The following is a 17,028-nucleotide window of genomic DNA, read 5'->3' on the forward strand; positions in this document are numbered from 1 at the left end:
GCCTGCCTTCTTGGGCCTGAGAACAGCTGCCACTGACCCCAGAGTGACCTAAACCAGGCTCTGTGTTCCTCTCCTCCAGATGATGATAGGGTATATCAGATAGTGCAGAGGCCCCATAGGTTTGTATGAGGGAGAGCATGTGACACTCGAGAGGGGCTAGGCCAGGGTACTGCTGAAAACTCACTCCTGCCTGTATGTGCTAGTGTGTCTAGGACAGTAGACCAAGATCTAGGGGACAGAGGGACTACCAAGGGTCTATGACAGGCCTATAGCACTCTTTCCCCACAGACACTGGGTCCTAATATCACTAGGGAGTGTTTCACTGGGGTGGCCCTTAATGTGCCCTCTCAGGGATGGGACCAAACACTGGGCTTGTGAGCTCACTCACTGGACAGAGCTATGCCTACCTTATCACCCTGTGGCATTTGCTATATACTGTCAGTGACACTAACAGCTAGTTGTAAATCCTCTGAGATTTGGGGTTTGGTACCCACAATCCTCCAATCTGAGATGAGCCTGCTTCTTTATAGATACCCCAACAGCTGTTCCCATACTAATATTCTGGCTAGCAGCCTCTTCAGAGCCCCCAAGGCTTCTCCTTATTCCAAACATCACCTGTTTCCAGTCACTACCATCTCCTAGTTAGCCTGAGGGTGTGACAGGAAAGATGGACTCTTTGTTCATGGAACCATCAGGGCTGGCCTAAAATCAAGCCCCGAGGGAGTGAAGGTTGGAGAAGCCAGAGGTGAGCAACAGCAACCTCTCACCTCCTAGGGGTAGGGTTCAGGAATCAGCATGGCCTACAGCCAACCTCTCCCCAGTGCATGTCCCAACAGCTACCCAAAGTTATCACATTCCTGAATGTCATCAACCCTTAGAACTATGAAACAAGGGACACCCAAGAGTGAGGACAAGAAAGGCTGCATCAACAGTAAGAGGTCTGCTCTCACCCCAAGATACCCACATGAAAGGCCATGTCATCCTCCTGCAGTCAGAGCCACTCATGGGAGGATCTACCACCAAGAGGTCAATGTCAGAGTCTGTATCAATGAAAAGCATTCTCCTCCAGAGTCAGTTGGAGGCCTACACCTAGCACCCTTGGGTATGCAGGCCAGGTCAGGACCAGCAACACGAGGACCAGTGTGCATAAGTTTCTACTAGCCCATAGCCAGTCCATGCCCCAAGAGTGACCCAAGGCCATCACAAAACCCAAGGCTATCCCTCGGAAACAAATATAGAAATTCACCAAAGACCCCTGAGTCCCTCACATAGCTTGGTACAGCTAATTCTGGGGGCTGAAGACCAGCAGCTATCAGAAGCACCTTTCCCCCAACCCCACCTGGCAGAAGTGGTGGACTTCAGCACAGTGTTGCTGGACAGCTCCCAGCTAGCCAGGAGCAAAGGCCTGACTTAGACAGGGTCTCCTGTCTGAGACTATCCCCCAAGAAGGACCCAGGGACTCGAGACTTGCCAAAGGCTTTCTCTGCAAACTAGGGTAGACAGGGATAACTAGATGTTGGCACCCAGCAATCAAGGGCTCTCAGTACAGGGTGGGCATAGGTCTGGGGCTGCTCAGGAAAAGGGTAATAGTTCCAAGGACTCCCAAGCCCTAACATCTCTCATACACATACATGGGCTTACAGATGGAAAAAAGCTATGCTCTTCGAAGTTGCCACAGTAGCTTGCATACCCAAGATTCCTGTGTTCAAGAATGAACCCCAATTCACAGGCACTAAGCTTAGCCTCTGCAACAGCAGCTCCAACTCCAATGGAAATGCACACATTCTCCAGGGGCTCTCCCATGCCAGTTCCCAGCATCTGCTCGATACCAGGCAATGTGACCGTGCCTGTCATTGCTCACTGGCCCCAGCTCCTAGCACAGCTTCTGGAGGCCACATAGAGGCCATACATTAGTGTGTTAGCATAAGAGCTCCACGAAGAGAGGTGCTAGGATGTGGGGTTTGAAGCAAGAGGCCTGGGCAGGGTGGTTTGCTAAACTGAAATCCAGTGGGCCTGCTGTACCCACTGTCCATCTGCTGGAAATGTAGTATACCTAGAGGATCTTACAAAACCTTCACACTCTGACTGGATGGAAGTCCTCCTCCCTAGGAATGGAAACTATATTAGGAGCCATTTGGGCAGGGGGCGGAGACTGCTGCCCTGTCTAGCATACAAGAAAGCCCGCTCTGAGAAGCTACTCTGACATACAATTCCACAAGATATTGAGAGACATGGCCTGAGCTGGGATGCCATCCTTCTGACCCCACCTCTACCTCAGCTGCTGAAAGGCTCAAGACAGATGGTAGGGTCTTGAGAGGCCCACCCCTCCTAGGCTTTCTGGAGCAACAGATCAGCAGATGGAGGCAGACAATGGAAGAGGCCCAGTCCCAGGAAAGCTCTTTACTCTCAGACTAGAACTGGACCAGGGTTTGCTCTAGAAGTCAGAGTTACTTCTGGGGTGGTAACAGCTCTGTGATCCTCGGTGTCACTCTCTCTCTCTCTACACACACACACACACACACACACACACACACACACACATACACACACACACTGGAACATTACCAGGTAGGATTTGTTTCCAAATAAATAAAGTCGAAGCAAAACTGGGTGCACAGTGCTGATGGCTGGAGCTGAGCATGTCAGGGAGGGAAATGCTGTGATTTAGAGACTCCTCTACATCCTATCTGGAAATGCCATAATCCAGGTCAGACCCAGCACCCAGCACACAGTTTCCATAACAGCCACAATCCACAGAAATCCCCCAGGGCTGAGTCTGGGAGGATGCCCTTTAAGCTGGAGACCCACAGCTGGCTTCCTGCTGTAAGTCCCCTTCTTCCGTGCCCACCAGGCTGGAGCCAGAGCCAGAGTGGGATGGTCTGCATTCAGTAGGAATGCAGGGATTTGCTTGAGGTTCTGTGGGCATGTGACAAGAGACAGATCCAGCCCACTCACTAGTCCAGAGCCTGTGAAAACAGCAGAGGTGCCATTCTGAGCCTCAAGACGCTGGGCCCATGCAGCATCCTCTTGGCCAGCAAAGGTGACCGCAGTCCTGTCACCTCTCACTGCCTGCTGCTACACAAACAAGAGCTCCAGGAAAATTCCTGTGGTGGAAGGAAGGGGTGTGCAAGTAGAAGGGACTGCACGCCTCGTTTCTCTTCATGCCTCAGGCCCCTTAGCCTGATCCCACGGTTGTCACTGGGCACAGCGTGAGGCACAGAACTGCTCAGTCTCATGTAAGAGCATTCTCCTGGCATCATCTCATTTTCATGCCCCCCACTGACACATAGGGAAACTGAGGCATGGAGAAGACAGAATTCCCTATTGTAGTCTGGTCTCTCAAACTGGAGATTCTACCCAGAGATACGACACACAAACTATGCCATAGGACAGCCCCGACTCCAGAGCCTCCAGACAGTTGCAAACACTATTTGCCGTACCATGGGATAGGGCTTGCCTAACTCCTAGGTGGAATGGACTTGCTTTTGGTGGGAATCAGGTCAGAGGAATCATGCCTGCAGCCCCATCGGTCCAATGGAAGGTGGCACAAAGTGACTCCAAAGACCAGAAACCTGATGATGGTGTGTGTGAGATCCAGCTGCTCCCCCAAACCAGCAAAACTCTGCGCCCCTCAATATGGTCTAAAATGAGAAGGGCTGGCATTCTGGGTATTTGGGTCACACTGAGCATACATGCCCTCATCACTTAGGGTATACCAGGCCCTTGTTCACCTTTGAAGGGGCAGCTAATAACACCAAGACAAGCCAGAGGCTATGTTTGGGAATAAAGTGGAAGGTGGGGCTTGAAGCTCATTGACCTGAGGGAGGGACTTCACCTGGCTACACAAGAAGCTGAACAAACCCTTACCTGGCCAATGGACTCCAGGCCCAGAGCATGAACAACTCCATCTTAGGGACAGCCTTCCCAACTCTAGCATCAATAATCCCTGAAGGTGGCCACTCTGACCATTACCTTTCCTCGGGCAAGGACTTCTGGTCAGGTTGAGGGAACTCTCAGTCCAGGATAGAGGCCACATGCTGGGAAAAACAGTATCCAGGGGCCCAAAAGCCCAGGAGAGCTTGTGGAAAGCTGCCCATTCGGTAGTAATCCTACCAAACTGGTTTCACTCTGGCCACAGCTTCTCAAGGATCCACCGCCATGTGACTCAATCTAGCAGCCCTACTCTGAGCACTGAGGGCTCACCGGGTACTTCCACCACTACTCCCATCCTGATACTTTCACCCTTGCAAGGGCTGTAGGCAGCTGGGGTGACTGGGACTCCCAGGCCCAGCCGTCCCTCAACAGGCACATTCAGTCTCTCTGCGCAAACCGCCCACGGCTCTCAGCCTCAGCTGACGTATAGCCACCCCCATCTGCGTCACTAGCCCTGAGGCAGCTGTCCAGGCTGCCCTCAAGCCTCCGTCCAAAGACCAGGAAGGCCAACTCTGTTCTCAAGACCCTGAGTGGACAGTGACAGTGTGAATATTCCTATAGCACTTCTGTCCCCAAGAAGGCTAAAGAATTTGTGTGCCAGAGACCCTCAAAGGAACCTTGTAGTCCCACTGGCCCCCAGACAGCTCTGTGCCCTCTTCTAGCCATCCCAGAACCACAAGGGACCAAAATTATCCATTCATACCCGACCAGGTTCACAAGGATGCTGTGTGCACCCAGAGAAGATTGCTATGTCTTCCCACACAATTAGGAAGTGGGGACACGCTACTCCACTCTACATGGATTGATAGGTCACTCAGGAAGATGATGTCAAGCTCTATGTCTGGGGCAAGATCCCAGACCCAGCCTATGACCAGCATGCCAGAAGCCACCCTCAAAAGGGGGAGGTTTCTTATCAAAGAGATGGACTTTCAGGATATTGTCCAGCAGGCGGGGCTGGCTCCCAGCTGCTGGGATCCAGAACACTGGCCCTTTAGAAGCAACAGAACAAGGCCCGGACCAAGCGGGCTGGGCCCTGAGTGATAGCCACCCTGGCACAATCCCTGCTTTGTCCCTGAAGCTGCAGCAGAGGCCCAGCCTCCATCCTGTTCAGAACCCTGGGCAGCCTGGCTCAGCAGCATCTCTGGGCAAGGCCTTATGGAGGCCTGTGGGCAGCATGGATGTTAGGCTGGGACCTGAGGTTGCTGGGCACATTAGCTACCATGCAGGTGTGCTCAGGTCTTACTTCTGACCAGGACAGAAAGCTCTCTCATGGACCTATAAACTCCCTACAGAATAGGACAAAACAAGGGGCCCCATCAAACAGAGAAGTCCACATCTCTCCCACAGTATTCCCAAGAAGGGCTTACTTGCTCCTATCGACATTCAGTTTTGGAGCCTCACAAAGTCCCAAGAAAACCCCATTCCCAAATCCATTTGTAAATAGGGCCTAAGGCTTAAAGCCTTTCTACTATAGTTAGCAGCGTCCAGAGTCAGCAGCACAGAATTGTCTCCACCAAGTTCCAAGTGGGCACAGGACTCCTAGGCCTGGCCCACAAAGGACAGCCTACACAACCAGGTGTTAACCTACCCCAGGGACACTCCAAAAGAAATACCCAAGTAGGTCATTGTGAAGGTGTCTTCCTCGATATTTTGCCAGAGCCAGAAAACTAAACTTCCTAGCAATTTGCACCACCCTTAGTGATAACTGGTGGCTGTCTTGGGGAGGACCTGCTGTTCTACATGTGGCACAGAAACTGGGTACCAAGATAGGAAGGGGTGAAAATTATATGTTCCCCCAGGACCCACTCCGTAAACACCAGGGGAGAATCTAGCATAAATGGTCAGGGCACGGGGACACACTTGACAGGCTGTGTCCAGGAGTGGGCCTGTCTGGTGCTTCTAATGGGGGTGAGAGGTTGGGGGGGGGGTACAGGCCTTGCCAGCCTTATACTACTGTTCATGTGACTAACCAGAGAGGAGAGCAGTGCACAGCAAATTAAGGGGGTGTCTACACACCAGTTGACACAGACAATGTCTGACCACTTTCAGAGAAAGGAAGGGCAGCCAGGGAAATGGTGGGGCCTGGAGTCCCACAGTGCCTCAGCCCACCACCACACACTTCTGTGGTGACTATGGATTAGCCAAGTGGCATTCAGCTCTGAGACTGTCTGATGATCTGTCAGAAACAAAGCCTGGGGAGCGGCTGCAAGAGCTGATTCTGCTTCGAGTCGCTGTAAGGGTTAGCTCTGGACCTGCTTCAGTGCAGGTATGCAGGATAGCTCTCTCTACTGCTTTGAGGTGCACTTCTCCCTCGTGCCCTCCCTATGGCAGGGCAGAGGTCTAGAGATAGCCCACTCTGGAAACCTGCCCTGCATAGGCCTAGTCCACCAAGGCTCTGATGTGTAGTCAGGCCCCTGGGCACACGGAGGGAGGCTCTATGTGGGCACGCATCACACCTTGGATAAGCATCCTTTCTCCTTGCCAATACAAGCACACCCCATTCCATGGCAGGAAGTTCACGGGGACATGAAAAGGCCTCCCTGGTCTTCATCACTGCTTGTAACAAGGCAGAGACCCATGTGCACAGGGACACAGATGCACTCTGAGCCACCTCAGTGGGCTGGGACAGGATGGAGACCTGAGGTTCCCTCACTTCTACCAAAAACACTTATTCTTCGAGCACACCTCCTCTTCCCTAGCCTCTGTGCCCTACTGCCTGCAGAAACAGCTCTCAGGGAGAATAGGAACTCCTGAGCAAGTGTGAACTGTAGGAGGATGGCTAACAGTGCCCAGACTTAGCTACGGAGAGGGGCAGGAAAGGGCAGAAGAGAGGCAGGATAGCTGCATGCCACCTGATATGAGCTCTGAGCAAGGCCCCGGGCAGGCAGCAAATCCTTTTCTCTGTTCCCAGTAAGCACAATTCTCTCAGAGTGCTAGCTTTGAAGCCACACTACCCTCACCTGTGCAACTAGGTCAGATGGCCAGAGCCAGATGTGGGAAGAAAGAGGCTTGTAATCTACGGGGGGCTCGCAGCAGGGACCAGAGGGGCGTGGTGAGTAGTGATCACCAGACACTGCATGCCACCCACCTTCATTGCCGAAGCGGCCACCAGGCCCTTTCCACCCATAGTTATGGGCTCTGGGCCTTGGCCCCACACAGCTTCTGACTCAGCCCTCATGAGCCTGGCCCATCTACAGGGACTGAAACAGAAGATAATCGCTAGTTCCTGCTTGACATTCAAAAAGTTCCCTGGTCCAACAGCCACCTTTACTCCTGCTTCTGTTCACTTTATCACCCTCCACCCATGAGCACCAACACCCCTGGTCTTGGCACACCTACAGATGTGCTACGTGATTCTCACCTATCTTCCTCTACACCTGTCTCCCTTCCCACCCATCTCTTCCCACTTACTTGTCTCTCGTCTGTTTCTTCTCCCACCTGTCTTTCACCTGTCCTCTGATGTGCCCCTTCACCCTTCTCCCTCGCCCATCTCTCCTGTCTTGTCTCTCCATGACCCAACTCTTCACCCTGACCTAAATCTCCTTGACCCATCTCCCCAGTTGCCTGTCTCTCTTAACCATCTCTGCCTTGTCCCACCTGTCTCTCCCTCACAGGCTTCTTCTACCCCATGATTCATCTGCAGCTTGGCAGTCATCAGAGCTCTCTTCCAACCTCTTAGTGGCTGCTTGGAAGTGTGAAATGGATGATTCGTCTCTCACTGTGGCAGCCCATCTACTGACCTGTGAGCCCAGTCAAGATGGAAGGCTCTCTTGCTCATTCATCCCCTTCTCTTGGCCTGACTGACCACTTCTTGCATAGTAGCAGGCCCTGTCATCACCCCCTATAGTAGGTCTGTGCTGGCAAGTATGTTCTTTCTCTTTCTTTCTTTCTTTCTTTCTTTCTTTCTTTCTTTCTTTCTTTCCATCAACACAGGAACACAGGCTAGAGTCATTTGGGAAGACAGAAGATGAATTGAGAAAAAAAAATGACCCCACCAGATTGGCCTATAGACAAGCCTATGGGACATTTTCATGATTAATGACTGATTCAGGAGGACCCATTCCATTGTGAGTAACACCTCTTGGGTAGGTAGTCCTGGAGTTGTACGAGAAAGCAGGCTGAACAAAGTATGAGGAGCAAGCCAGCAAGCAGCATTCCTCCGTGCCCCTGCTTCAGTTCCTGCTTCCAGATTCCTGCCTTGCCTTAAGTTCCCGCCATGACTTCCTTCTATGATGGACTGTGATGTGCAAGCTGAAATAAACCCTTCACTCCCCAAGTTGCTTTTGGTTATGGTGTTCTAGCACAGCTATAGAAATCCTAACAAAGATAGGGTCCTTCAGGACCTCTTGGGCTGTGAGCCCACAAAGGCAAAGTTCTAGTATGGGTAGAAAAGTGTCCTGCCTCTGACAGGCAGAGCAGTGAGGCCATCTAACTGTATGGAGGCAACATCTTGAGGTACACCTTCCCATAGGCGATGGGGCTTACATTGTTCCACAAAGTTCACTGCCACCAGACTATGCCCATCCATAGCTCCAAGAAGCAGCTTCTGTCTGGATAGACAGATACAAGCAAAATGGAGCAAGGGTTAGTATTGAAGTGAGCAGGTGGGTAGAAACCGAAAGCCATCTGTGTGTGTGTTCCCAAGACATGTGGTCATGCCAGGAGAAGCCCTCAGATCAGCATGTAAGCAGGGCAGCAGTGGACAGGGGTCTGGCTGACACTCCCCCATCAAGCTTTTTCTGGCAAGAAGTCTGCCTCTGCCTGATCCTGGTGTAGCAAAGAAGGCTGGGATACAGCAATTCTGCTGACATCTGCTGCTAAGTGAGCAGGCCCAGCAGATACAGTCAGGATCTACCTACATCCACCAGAACGATCCCCCAGTAGTAGAGCAGGCAGTCACTCAGGATGAACAGTCTCCTGGGCAGCACATTTGCACTCCTTTGACGCGCAGTTGTCCGGAGAGAGGGCGCATCCAAGGAGCCAGGAGCATGATTGCTAGGGTCCTTCTATATCACCTGCCATCACTGTGTCATTAACTATAGGACCATGTAATGCCACAGAGAAAACAAGGAGACCAGCCCCTGACCAGAGTCCACAAGGCACCGTGCATCATTCCCCGCTCTCATCACTTACACACCCAGGGCTTCTTTTAACAACATTTTATTGGTACAATAATTAGATTATTTCACTGCCCCCTGCATTCTGCTGCTCCACGGTCTTCCCTCACAAACTACAGTTGCTCATCCCAAGAAACATGCAGAACTCAAGAGAACACCAGCTGTCTATGCCTTTCACTCAGTCCTGGGCCCCTTGATCAGTGCCTTGGTGTTGACTGCTCGGCTCAGGGGTTGACTCCAGGGTGGGAAGCCCTGGGGCTTGAAAAAAAAAACCCACCCGCCTTTGGCTCAGTGCCTCCAAGGGAACTCAGCCTGGTTCACCTTCTTCTCAAACATCATCTTCTACCACTGCCTCCCTGAAGCCCCAGGGGTGCTTGTAGAAGGCTCCCAAGCCCCCACCTGAACCACGCTGCACCTCCCCACTGTCCTCCACTCCCCGGCCTGCACTGGCTCTAGGGAACTTTTTCCAAAGAGAAAGGAGATGTGGGCAGCGCCAATCGGACCTTTGGGCAGCCGAAGACAGGCCAGTCCTGGGAGAAGAAAGAAAATGGCTGAGTCCCAGCCTCCCACAAAGACGACTGTGTGAATGCGCCTCGCTGACCAGATGAGGGGGCTGACTAAACCTAGGCTGCCCCAGAAAGCTGGCCAAACGTAAGGTAGTCCACGGCTGGTCTATGGGAAAGCTGTGCAGAAATGGAACCTGCCCAGGGAAAGACAGTGAGGACTCTTGGGGAGGTTCATTCTGCTGTAGGCCCAGGTCTGTTTCAACCGCCAGGCGGTGATGTATGGCCCAAGCCCAGGAACCGTCACCCTCTACCTCCCCAGGGAAACCCAATGTCGCAGACGCTCGGGCTTGAGACTGGGTGCAGAAGAAGGCGCTGTCCAGCTTTCCTTAGGTTCCTGCGCTGTCACCCCCACCAGAATGGGAAGTCCAGCCTAGGAAAGCCAGGCCAGGACCTGCCGGGCGGTGGCCGCTGCCTGGAGGTGGGGGTCATGCGGCCGGGACGCAGCTGCTCAGGCAGCACGCCTATTAACGCGGCAGACGGCAGATGGGCGCCCGCTCGTCCCCCTCCTCCCGCGGCACAATGGGCCCGGCGCTCGCTCCGGCGCACAATGCGGGCCCCGGGCCGCGCACCTGCAGCGGGACTGCCAGGAGTCGCCAGGCCCGGCCCATGCTGCCCCAGTCGCCGTGCGCCCCAGGCCGCGCTGCATGTCCTTGGGCTGCACCCGCCCTCCTGCAACCGGTGGGCTGAGGGGCTCCACCGCGGGACCCAGGAGTGCGGCGGCGGCCGGCGCACCGCCGCCCATTGTTCGCGGCCGCCGGGCCCAGCCTGCAGCATCCCTGCTCTGCGGCCTCCCTCGGCCCCACCCGGCCGGTCAGCACGGTCTCCCTGGCCCCACGGCCGCGCGCCCGCCCTGTATCCCGGCCCCGCCCGCGCCCCCAGCCGCCGGCGCGCACGCACCTGTCTGCCCCTTGCCCAGCGTCTTCTCCAGCCGGTAGGGCCCCACATACTGCGCGTGCTGCGCCCCGCCGCCGTCCTTCCCCGTCGATGTCATCGCTCCCGGGCCCCGCGCCGGCGAGTGGGCGCCCGGGCGCGCGGGCAGGGAGGGGCCGGCCAGCAGTGCGTCCGAGTCCGCCGAGCGCCGTCCGCGCTGACCCGGCCCGCGGCGCCCCCGGGCGGGCCGCGCTGCTCCGCGCCCCCGCCGCCCCCCACGCCGCGCCCGCCGCACCCGTGCGAGGCCGGGCCGCGGGAACGCCGCTCTGCCTCTCTGAGAGGACCCGGCGGGCGGGGGCACCAGGCTTCCGCCGCCACCTCCGAGGCCCGCGCCCCGCGCCCCCCCAGCGCACGCCCGTCCGCGGCCGTGCAGCCGAACCCCGCCGAGCAACCGAACCGAGCCACTCAGCCGAGCCCAGACGAGCAGCCGAGCCGCTTCGAGTGCCTCCGAGCCCGAGCCGAGCCCGAGCGAGCGCCACCGGCTGCAGCTACCGTGACAACTGGTGCTTGCAGCTGTCAATCAGAGGCATGGCCCAATCAGCGTCTTCCGCCTGGACCGCCCTGCCAGTCTCTAAGAGCGCGCTGGGCCAGGAAAAGCGAGATTGGGGTGTTGTTGGGGTGGGGGCGAAGGGGAGGCCAGGACAGAGCCAAGAGCCTCCGGACAGTGCTTTAGCTGCCTGGTGCCTTGTCATTAAAACGAATGCCGGACGGCGCAGGAAGCAGGCCTTGGGAAGACGTCCATGTGGTCGCCTTGGTCTAGGGGTTTCTCCCTGAACCCCTGGGTTTTGGAAGGAGTTTTCCGCCCTCGCGAGCGTTTTTCATATAAAACGGGGCCATTGGATCGTGGCAGGGTACTGCAGTCGGTTTTGGAGTGCTGGTCACCAGGCACAGGTGCTCCCTGCAGGGTGGGGATATTGAGCATTGGCGAAGATATGGCACGCAGGCCGGGTTCTGCAGGCGGGGTGGAGATACTGCTTTTGGGTTGGGGTGCTGCATTCAGCGTGGGTGCTCTGTGCAGACTAGAGCTCTGAATACAGGTGATCTGCGTATGAAGTGTAATGTTTTATGCCGGGCGAGAGAGCTGTATGCTGCAGTGTCCAAAGTGCCCTGGAAGCCATTCTCCACCCGCTGTTTCTGTTCCCGTGGGAAGAAGGGGGACAGCGTTTCTTTGGTATGCCAGTAGACATCAGTATAGCAGGGTCAGTGAACTCTAGCAGAGGCTCTCTGCCGCAGACCCCCTAGTGCCTCCAAGACTTTAGCGGTAGACCCTTTCTATGTTTAAGAGAAGCAGAGAGTCAAGGAGATTCATGGCACCTAAGATCCAGAGAAGCCTCTGAAAAGAGTGTGGCCTTAAGGACGCTGGTGGAGGCGGTCAGGCCTACTGGGACTCTCTTTTTCTTGCATGAAACCCTTGTGTTTCCTTAAAATGTGCTGTGGAAGGTGGTGGAAGAGAACAGATGGGGGCCAGGCTCAGAACTTTACAGATGTGGATTATATTTACTGTGTACTTCAATGGAAGCTACCCTAGTCAACAATGTGCTAGGTGAACAAGTCCCAAGGTATGAAGTGTCCCCTCCACCTTCAGCCACCTGCTTGCCCCTGCTCACCTTAGGTGTCACCATGTGAACTTGAGGAGGGCCCCACTCTTTCCAGCACTATCTGGGAAGACCAATGGAGAGTGTGGCCCATTCAGAGTTCCAGTGTAAGAGAGAACTAGCCTTCGGGACAGTTTCCCCTCCAAAGAGCTGGCCTGGTCTTTAGAAGTGTTAGATTTAGGGTACTAAATGTTGTCCTGGAATGAGCAGTACTGTCCTGCTAATGGGGACACGCAGGCAGGCGCGGAGAGGGAGCCTGAGGCCAGTGTTCACACCACTAGGGGCAGTGGTGATTTCTCAGCTGCATGGAAGAGTCTTGGGGACCTTGAAGTGGAATATTAGAGGAGATTTGGCCAGGGGTGATCAGCTCAAGTAGAACATGGGTACACAAGTACGGGCCAATGATCCACATGAGAGAGGAAAGGAGGTGCCAGGTGCGTCCCCATTCCTACCCTGCTGGTTACCTGGCCTCCCTGCTTACCTTCCCACCTTTCCAGTGTCCTTGGCAGCATTTGGTCTGTGGCTATCTATCTTCATCTGGTTCCCAAAAGTTTTATATTCAAGACTCTGCTTTCTCCCTACCTGCAGTCCACTGTCTACCTCTTGGTTTCATCCCCTCTCTGGCTGCACATTTTTGTGTGTTCATCTAACCAGCACCAATCATCAGGTCACCAGGGTCAGGTGTAGCATCTCTTCTCTTGGATGTGCAGCCCTCCCCCCAGGAACAGCTGTGTCCCTGCTCTACCTACAGCTTTGTTTCAACAGCCTAGTGACTATTGTCAGAACCACCTAGAGCCCAGCCAAACCTCTCCCAGAAATCCTCCAAGTCTACAATTTTACAACAGATGACACACCCCCTATCCCCATCTCTGTGAAATCACAACCACAAACTCTTTGGCCAGTCTGCCATCATCCAGGTTTAGTGGGTCTGGTACTGAGGAACATTCCAGTAATGGCCAACTAAGAGGTATTGTGACCATGGCTAGTTCCACTGTATCTTGGGGACAGGAACTGTGATTGGTCTGGTGCTTTTGAGCAAACTGACCTGCTCCAGAGTTCCAAAGGGAGGTCCTTGTTCAAACCAAGAGGCCCCTCCAGCAGATCAGCCTCCCACTACACCAGCACTTTCAGAATTACTTAACTCAGAACCAACACCAGATAAAGACAGGTTAAAAAAAAAAATCAAACAAAAAAAGGAAGTGGAAATCCACTACCAAGGACCTAGTAACAGAAAAAAATCCTTAATAGAATGTCAGCAAATTGATTCCAGTGATACATGAAAAGAAATCACAGGAACCTGTAGGGCTTTTGCCCAGGAATGTCCAGTTAATGTTTTAAACAAATTTTAGTAGGTTAGGCCATTGGGCCAGAAAACCCTAGAGTGCACATCATTTTAAAGAATGTTTTCCCGTTGCCCACCTAGTGTCTAGATGGTACCAGAGCCATTAGCCTGGGGGTCCCACTATAGTTCCTCAGCCTTCTCCACCTGCTTCATTTGGGTTTTGTTCTGAGACAGGTTCTTTCTCTGTACTAGATCCAAGCTGGCCTTACATTCACTTGTGTAGCCCTGGATGGCCTCAAGTTTGCCATGGTCCTCCTTTCTCAGCCTTCCAGTTGTTGGGATTGCAGGCATGTACTGCCATGCCTGTTTTCTGCCTGCCCAGGGACAATGCTACAGAGCATTTAGGGGGACAGCTAGGAGGGAGACCAAGAAGCAAGAAGAGATTCAGAATGCCTGCAGAGCAGGCTTGCTTCTAGTTAACCTGGGCTGATTTAGAGAAAGCAGTGAGGTTACATAACCCAAGACCAAGATGTATAGGTCCCAGGACAAAGGCCACTACTTTGGGACTGCTTTTACAAAAATTCAGCCGTGGGGCCTGGACTTGGGAAGGGGCTGATCCATTTGTGGGACTTAGGAATGGCAAGTGACCAACCTGTATGGCCATGTGGGGTGTGGTTAGAAAGTCCTACCTCCTCGTGTGGGGTGTGGTTAGAAAGTCCTACCTCCTCTGGTTTCTCCACCCTGTCTCTTATTCCATTCACATTTGTCCATGAAGGAACGGAGGCTAAGAAAAACGCAGCACTGGCCTTGGGAAGGGTTGCACAGCTCTCCAAATGTGGATAAGAGACTGTGGATACATCTGAAAAAGACCACAGACACTGTATGCTGGGTGCATTTTCCCACACTTTCAAAAAATTGAAAGCAGACTGGAGGGGTCACCTCTTAACACGGGAGCTTTTGTTTCTTTCCTCCTTTACTGTCTGGCACATGGGATATTATTGTACAGAATCCGGGGCCCCCACAGCCAGGGTTCCAGAAGCCAGAGCCAGATGCAGGATTACCGGGAGCAAGGAAAGGAGACATTGTTTCCAAGGCTTCCTGGATCGGTTTAGAGCATTAATCCATTTCCTGGGAAACAGCCCAGGCCCCCTGAATGCATTCCCTAGGAGACAGCACCAGGGGGCCCTCATCCTGGCTCCTCACTGTCTTGTACATACAGTATGGCAAAGCACAGTGGAAGGCAGGCTGGGAGTGTGCGCCCACACCCAGGAAGGAGGAGAGAGGAGGGAGGTTTGCAGTGGCAGTACTAAGCAAATGCAGTAAATACAAGTACTGCAGTTGCCGGGGGGGGGGGGGGGGGGGGGGAGAGCATGCTTATTTTCTCTTCCCTCCACTCCTCAGGAGCAAGCCACAAAGAATTGATGAAGAGAGAAAGTGTGTCCGAAGCAATTGAGCGCTCTCTGCGTGGGGTCTTCCCAGCCCATTGGTACCGGTTGAATCAAGATGGAGCGGTAAGCTATACCTTCACCCACCATGGATTTTTATTTATTTATTTATTTTTAGCTTGACCCTCCTTGTATTGTCTCATTTAATGAGATGCATTCTGAGGCAGGGGTGAGGTCCCAGCCAGGAGAGGTGCCCTGCCTTGCATTCTCATCCCGCCTGTTCTTGCCTGTAACGAGATTATTTATAGTTTCAATTTAGTTTTTATTATTATTGCTGTTTGCTTTTCAGAGTTTGGAGATGTACATCAAAGCTTCTCCTGCTTCACATGTCTCCAAAGCGTTCCTTGGCTGCCAGGGAAGAAGAGCGTCACACTCATGGTGAACACTGATAATTAAAGTCAACATCTCAGCACACTGAGTCAATTTATTGAACACCTTTTTTTATTGCTAGGTAATCCTGTATGTCAATTCTCTATAGCCAAATAATTGGTGGGTTTCTTTTTTTTTTTTTCTTCAAATTTAATGTCTCTCATGAAATTTGCATTTAATAATAAAGGTTGCTTTCCTGTCTTTCTCAGGAACCTCCAGTACTGTGCTTCTCTCTTGGTCGTGACCTATTTCCCAAGTGATGCAGGAGGGTAAGAGGCTATGGTTGTCATAGCTACTGGGTAGCTACATGGCTACACTGACCCATGCTTGCTCACACATGGAGGAACATGAATCCTGTTTCACTCCAGCAGTGTGGTTCTTGGACTGCCAACTTCTTCTATGAAGAAGCCACAGAGCCCTGTCTTCCTGACCCCCTTCCTCAAGGTCCAGGGCAGAAACAAAGTCCAGTTGTGTGAGCTGTAGCCCCACCACAGCCCTGAAACTAGGTGCCCCTGCCTCAGCTCCCTGGAGTGATTCCAACATGGGTGGTCCATCTCTGTCCACCGTGTCATCAAGCCTTGTATTATTGGGTATAGTTGTGGAGTCTCATGTAGAAACTGCAGGCCTCCCTCTCAGATATGGGACCTCTGTAGAGGAACTGTGGTCCAGGTGGTTATAAGGGTGCTGGTCTTAAAGGGTGCCCATTTCAAAGGGCAACAGTGGGCACCCTGATACTCAGGGAGAGGGTATCAGTGGCCCACAGTTCTCTAGGGTTTGACCTTTCCTCTCCACCCTTGTCCACCCAATGCACAGTAGTTATTGCCCCTCAATTCCTCAGTGGTGTTCAGTATTCATTCAGGTCTAATGGCAACAGCAAAGCAACTGAGGTCTTCCACATCCTCTAGGGTCTAGCCCCAGCATCCTCACCTTGACAGCAAAGCCCAGGGATTTGCTCATTGTTGAGGCCAGCATCCCTCTTCTTCCCTCTTATCCCTGACCCTCTGGGAAGCCTTGGATCTGCATAGTGCCTCCTTGTATTTACAGCTGCCTGCCTCTGTACATCCATGGTCACTGCTTAGTCTCTCCCCAACTCACTCTGAGCCCCCGGCTCTCTGAGCCTTTCCCCAGTCCTTCCCCAGGACTGGAATGTACCAGTGTTAGGGTGGATGCCAAGCATGCTGTGAGTACCTCCTGAGCAATTGTGTCTAGATCCTTACATACCCAGGGCCCACACCCAGGCCTGTGGGAGGGATGCTAGCTTTCCCCAAAGCCCCTCTCACAGAAGCAGCTATGGATCGATGCCAACATGACCAGTGGGCCTGCTTGGTTAGTGTAGTGTACACAGAGTAATCACAAACTTGCCCCTGTCATGGCTGTAAGGGGAAGGGGTCTCAAGTAGTTTCTCCCAGTGTGGCACAGGAACAGAGGGTCTCCAAGCTGTAGTCTGGAGTCACAGTACTAAGCCACAGCTCAACTGTCCTGCACACCTGTTCCAACTGCATGCATGTTTGTATTGCACATTTCCAAGTCCAAGGTTGTTGTTGGCTGTGCCAGACTCTGTCTTTGTGACAGACTAGGGTTTCTGCCACCCTTCCCACTCCATCCTGGTGACCTCAGGCCACTTTCCAGACAAGAACCTGCTGCTCCTTGGGAGTTCTGCCTATGCCTATTTTCCCACAGCCCGTTTCCCCTCCTGACAGGTCGTTCAACCTCAATGACTAGAAGCAGCAAAAACATCTGATCTCCCTTCGACAAAGACAAACAGCAGACCAGAAGGAAAATTGAGAGCAT

The 17,028-nt window shown here is 53.3% G+C and overlaps 1 protein-coding gene and 1 pseudogene across 13 annotated transcripts in view; one reads left to right on the plus strand and one right to left on the minus strand.

Moving 5' to 3' along the window:
• Brsk2 (BR serine/threonine kinase 2) overlaps positions 1–10,720 on the minus strand; it is a 52,050-nt gene extending 41,330 nt beyond the window's left edge. For 11 of the 12 annotated variants that reach the window (XR_015047788.1, XR_015047787.1, XR_015047786.1 and 8 more), the window contains exon 1: positions 10,514–10,720. Coding sequence is in view for 8 of the 12 variants with exons in the window: in XM_021166181.3 (XP_021021840.1) it covers positions 10,514–10,607 (94 nt within the window). In the remaining 4 variants the exon portion in view is untranslated. The remainder of the gene's footprint in view (positions 1–10,513) is intronic. The other variant, XM_029480032.2, reaches the window with a different exon arrangement.
• On the plus strand, positions 10,601–17,023 carry LOC115031550 (uncharacterized; annotated as a pseudogene). The gene is made up of 5 exons (XR_003837216.2): positions 10,601–11,437; positions 14,825–14,934; positions 15,158–15,319; positions 15,447–15,506; positions 16,938–17,023. The product of XR_003837216.2 is annotated as an uncharacterized LOC115031550 (transcript).
• Positions 17,024–17,028: the final 5 nt, after the last annotated feature.

Source organism: Mus caroli, unplaced genomic scaffold (assembly GCF_978045245.1).
Source record: "Mus caroli unplaced genomic scaffold, Mus_caroli_1 scaffold_8, whole genome shotgun sequence".
Taxonomy (NCBI): domain Eukaryota; kingdom Metazoa; phylum Chordata; class Mammalia; order Rodentia; family Muridae; genus Mus; species Mus caroli.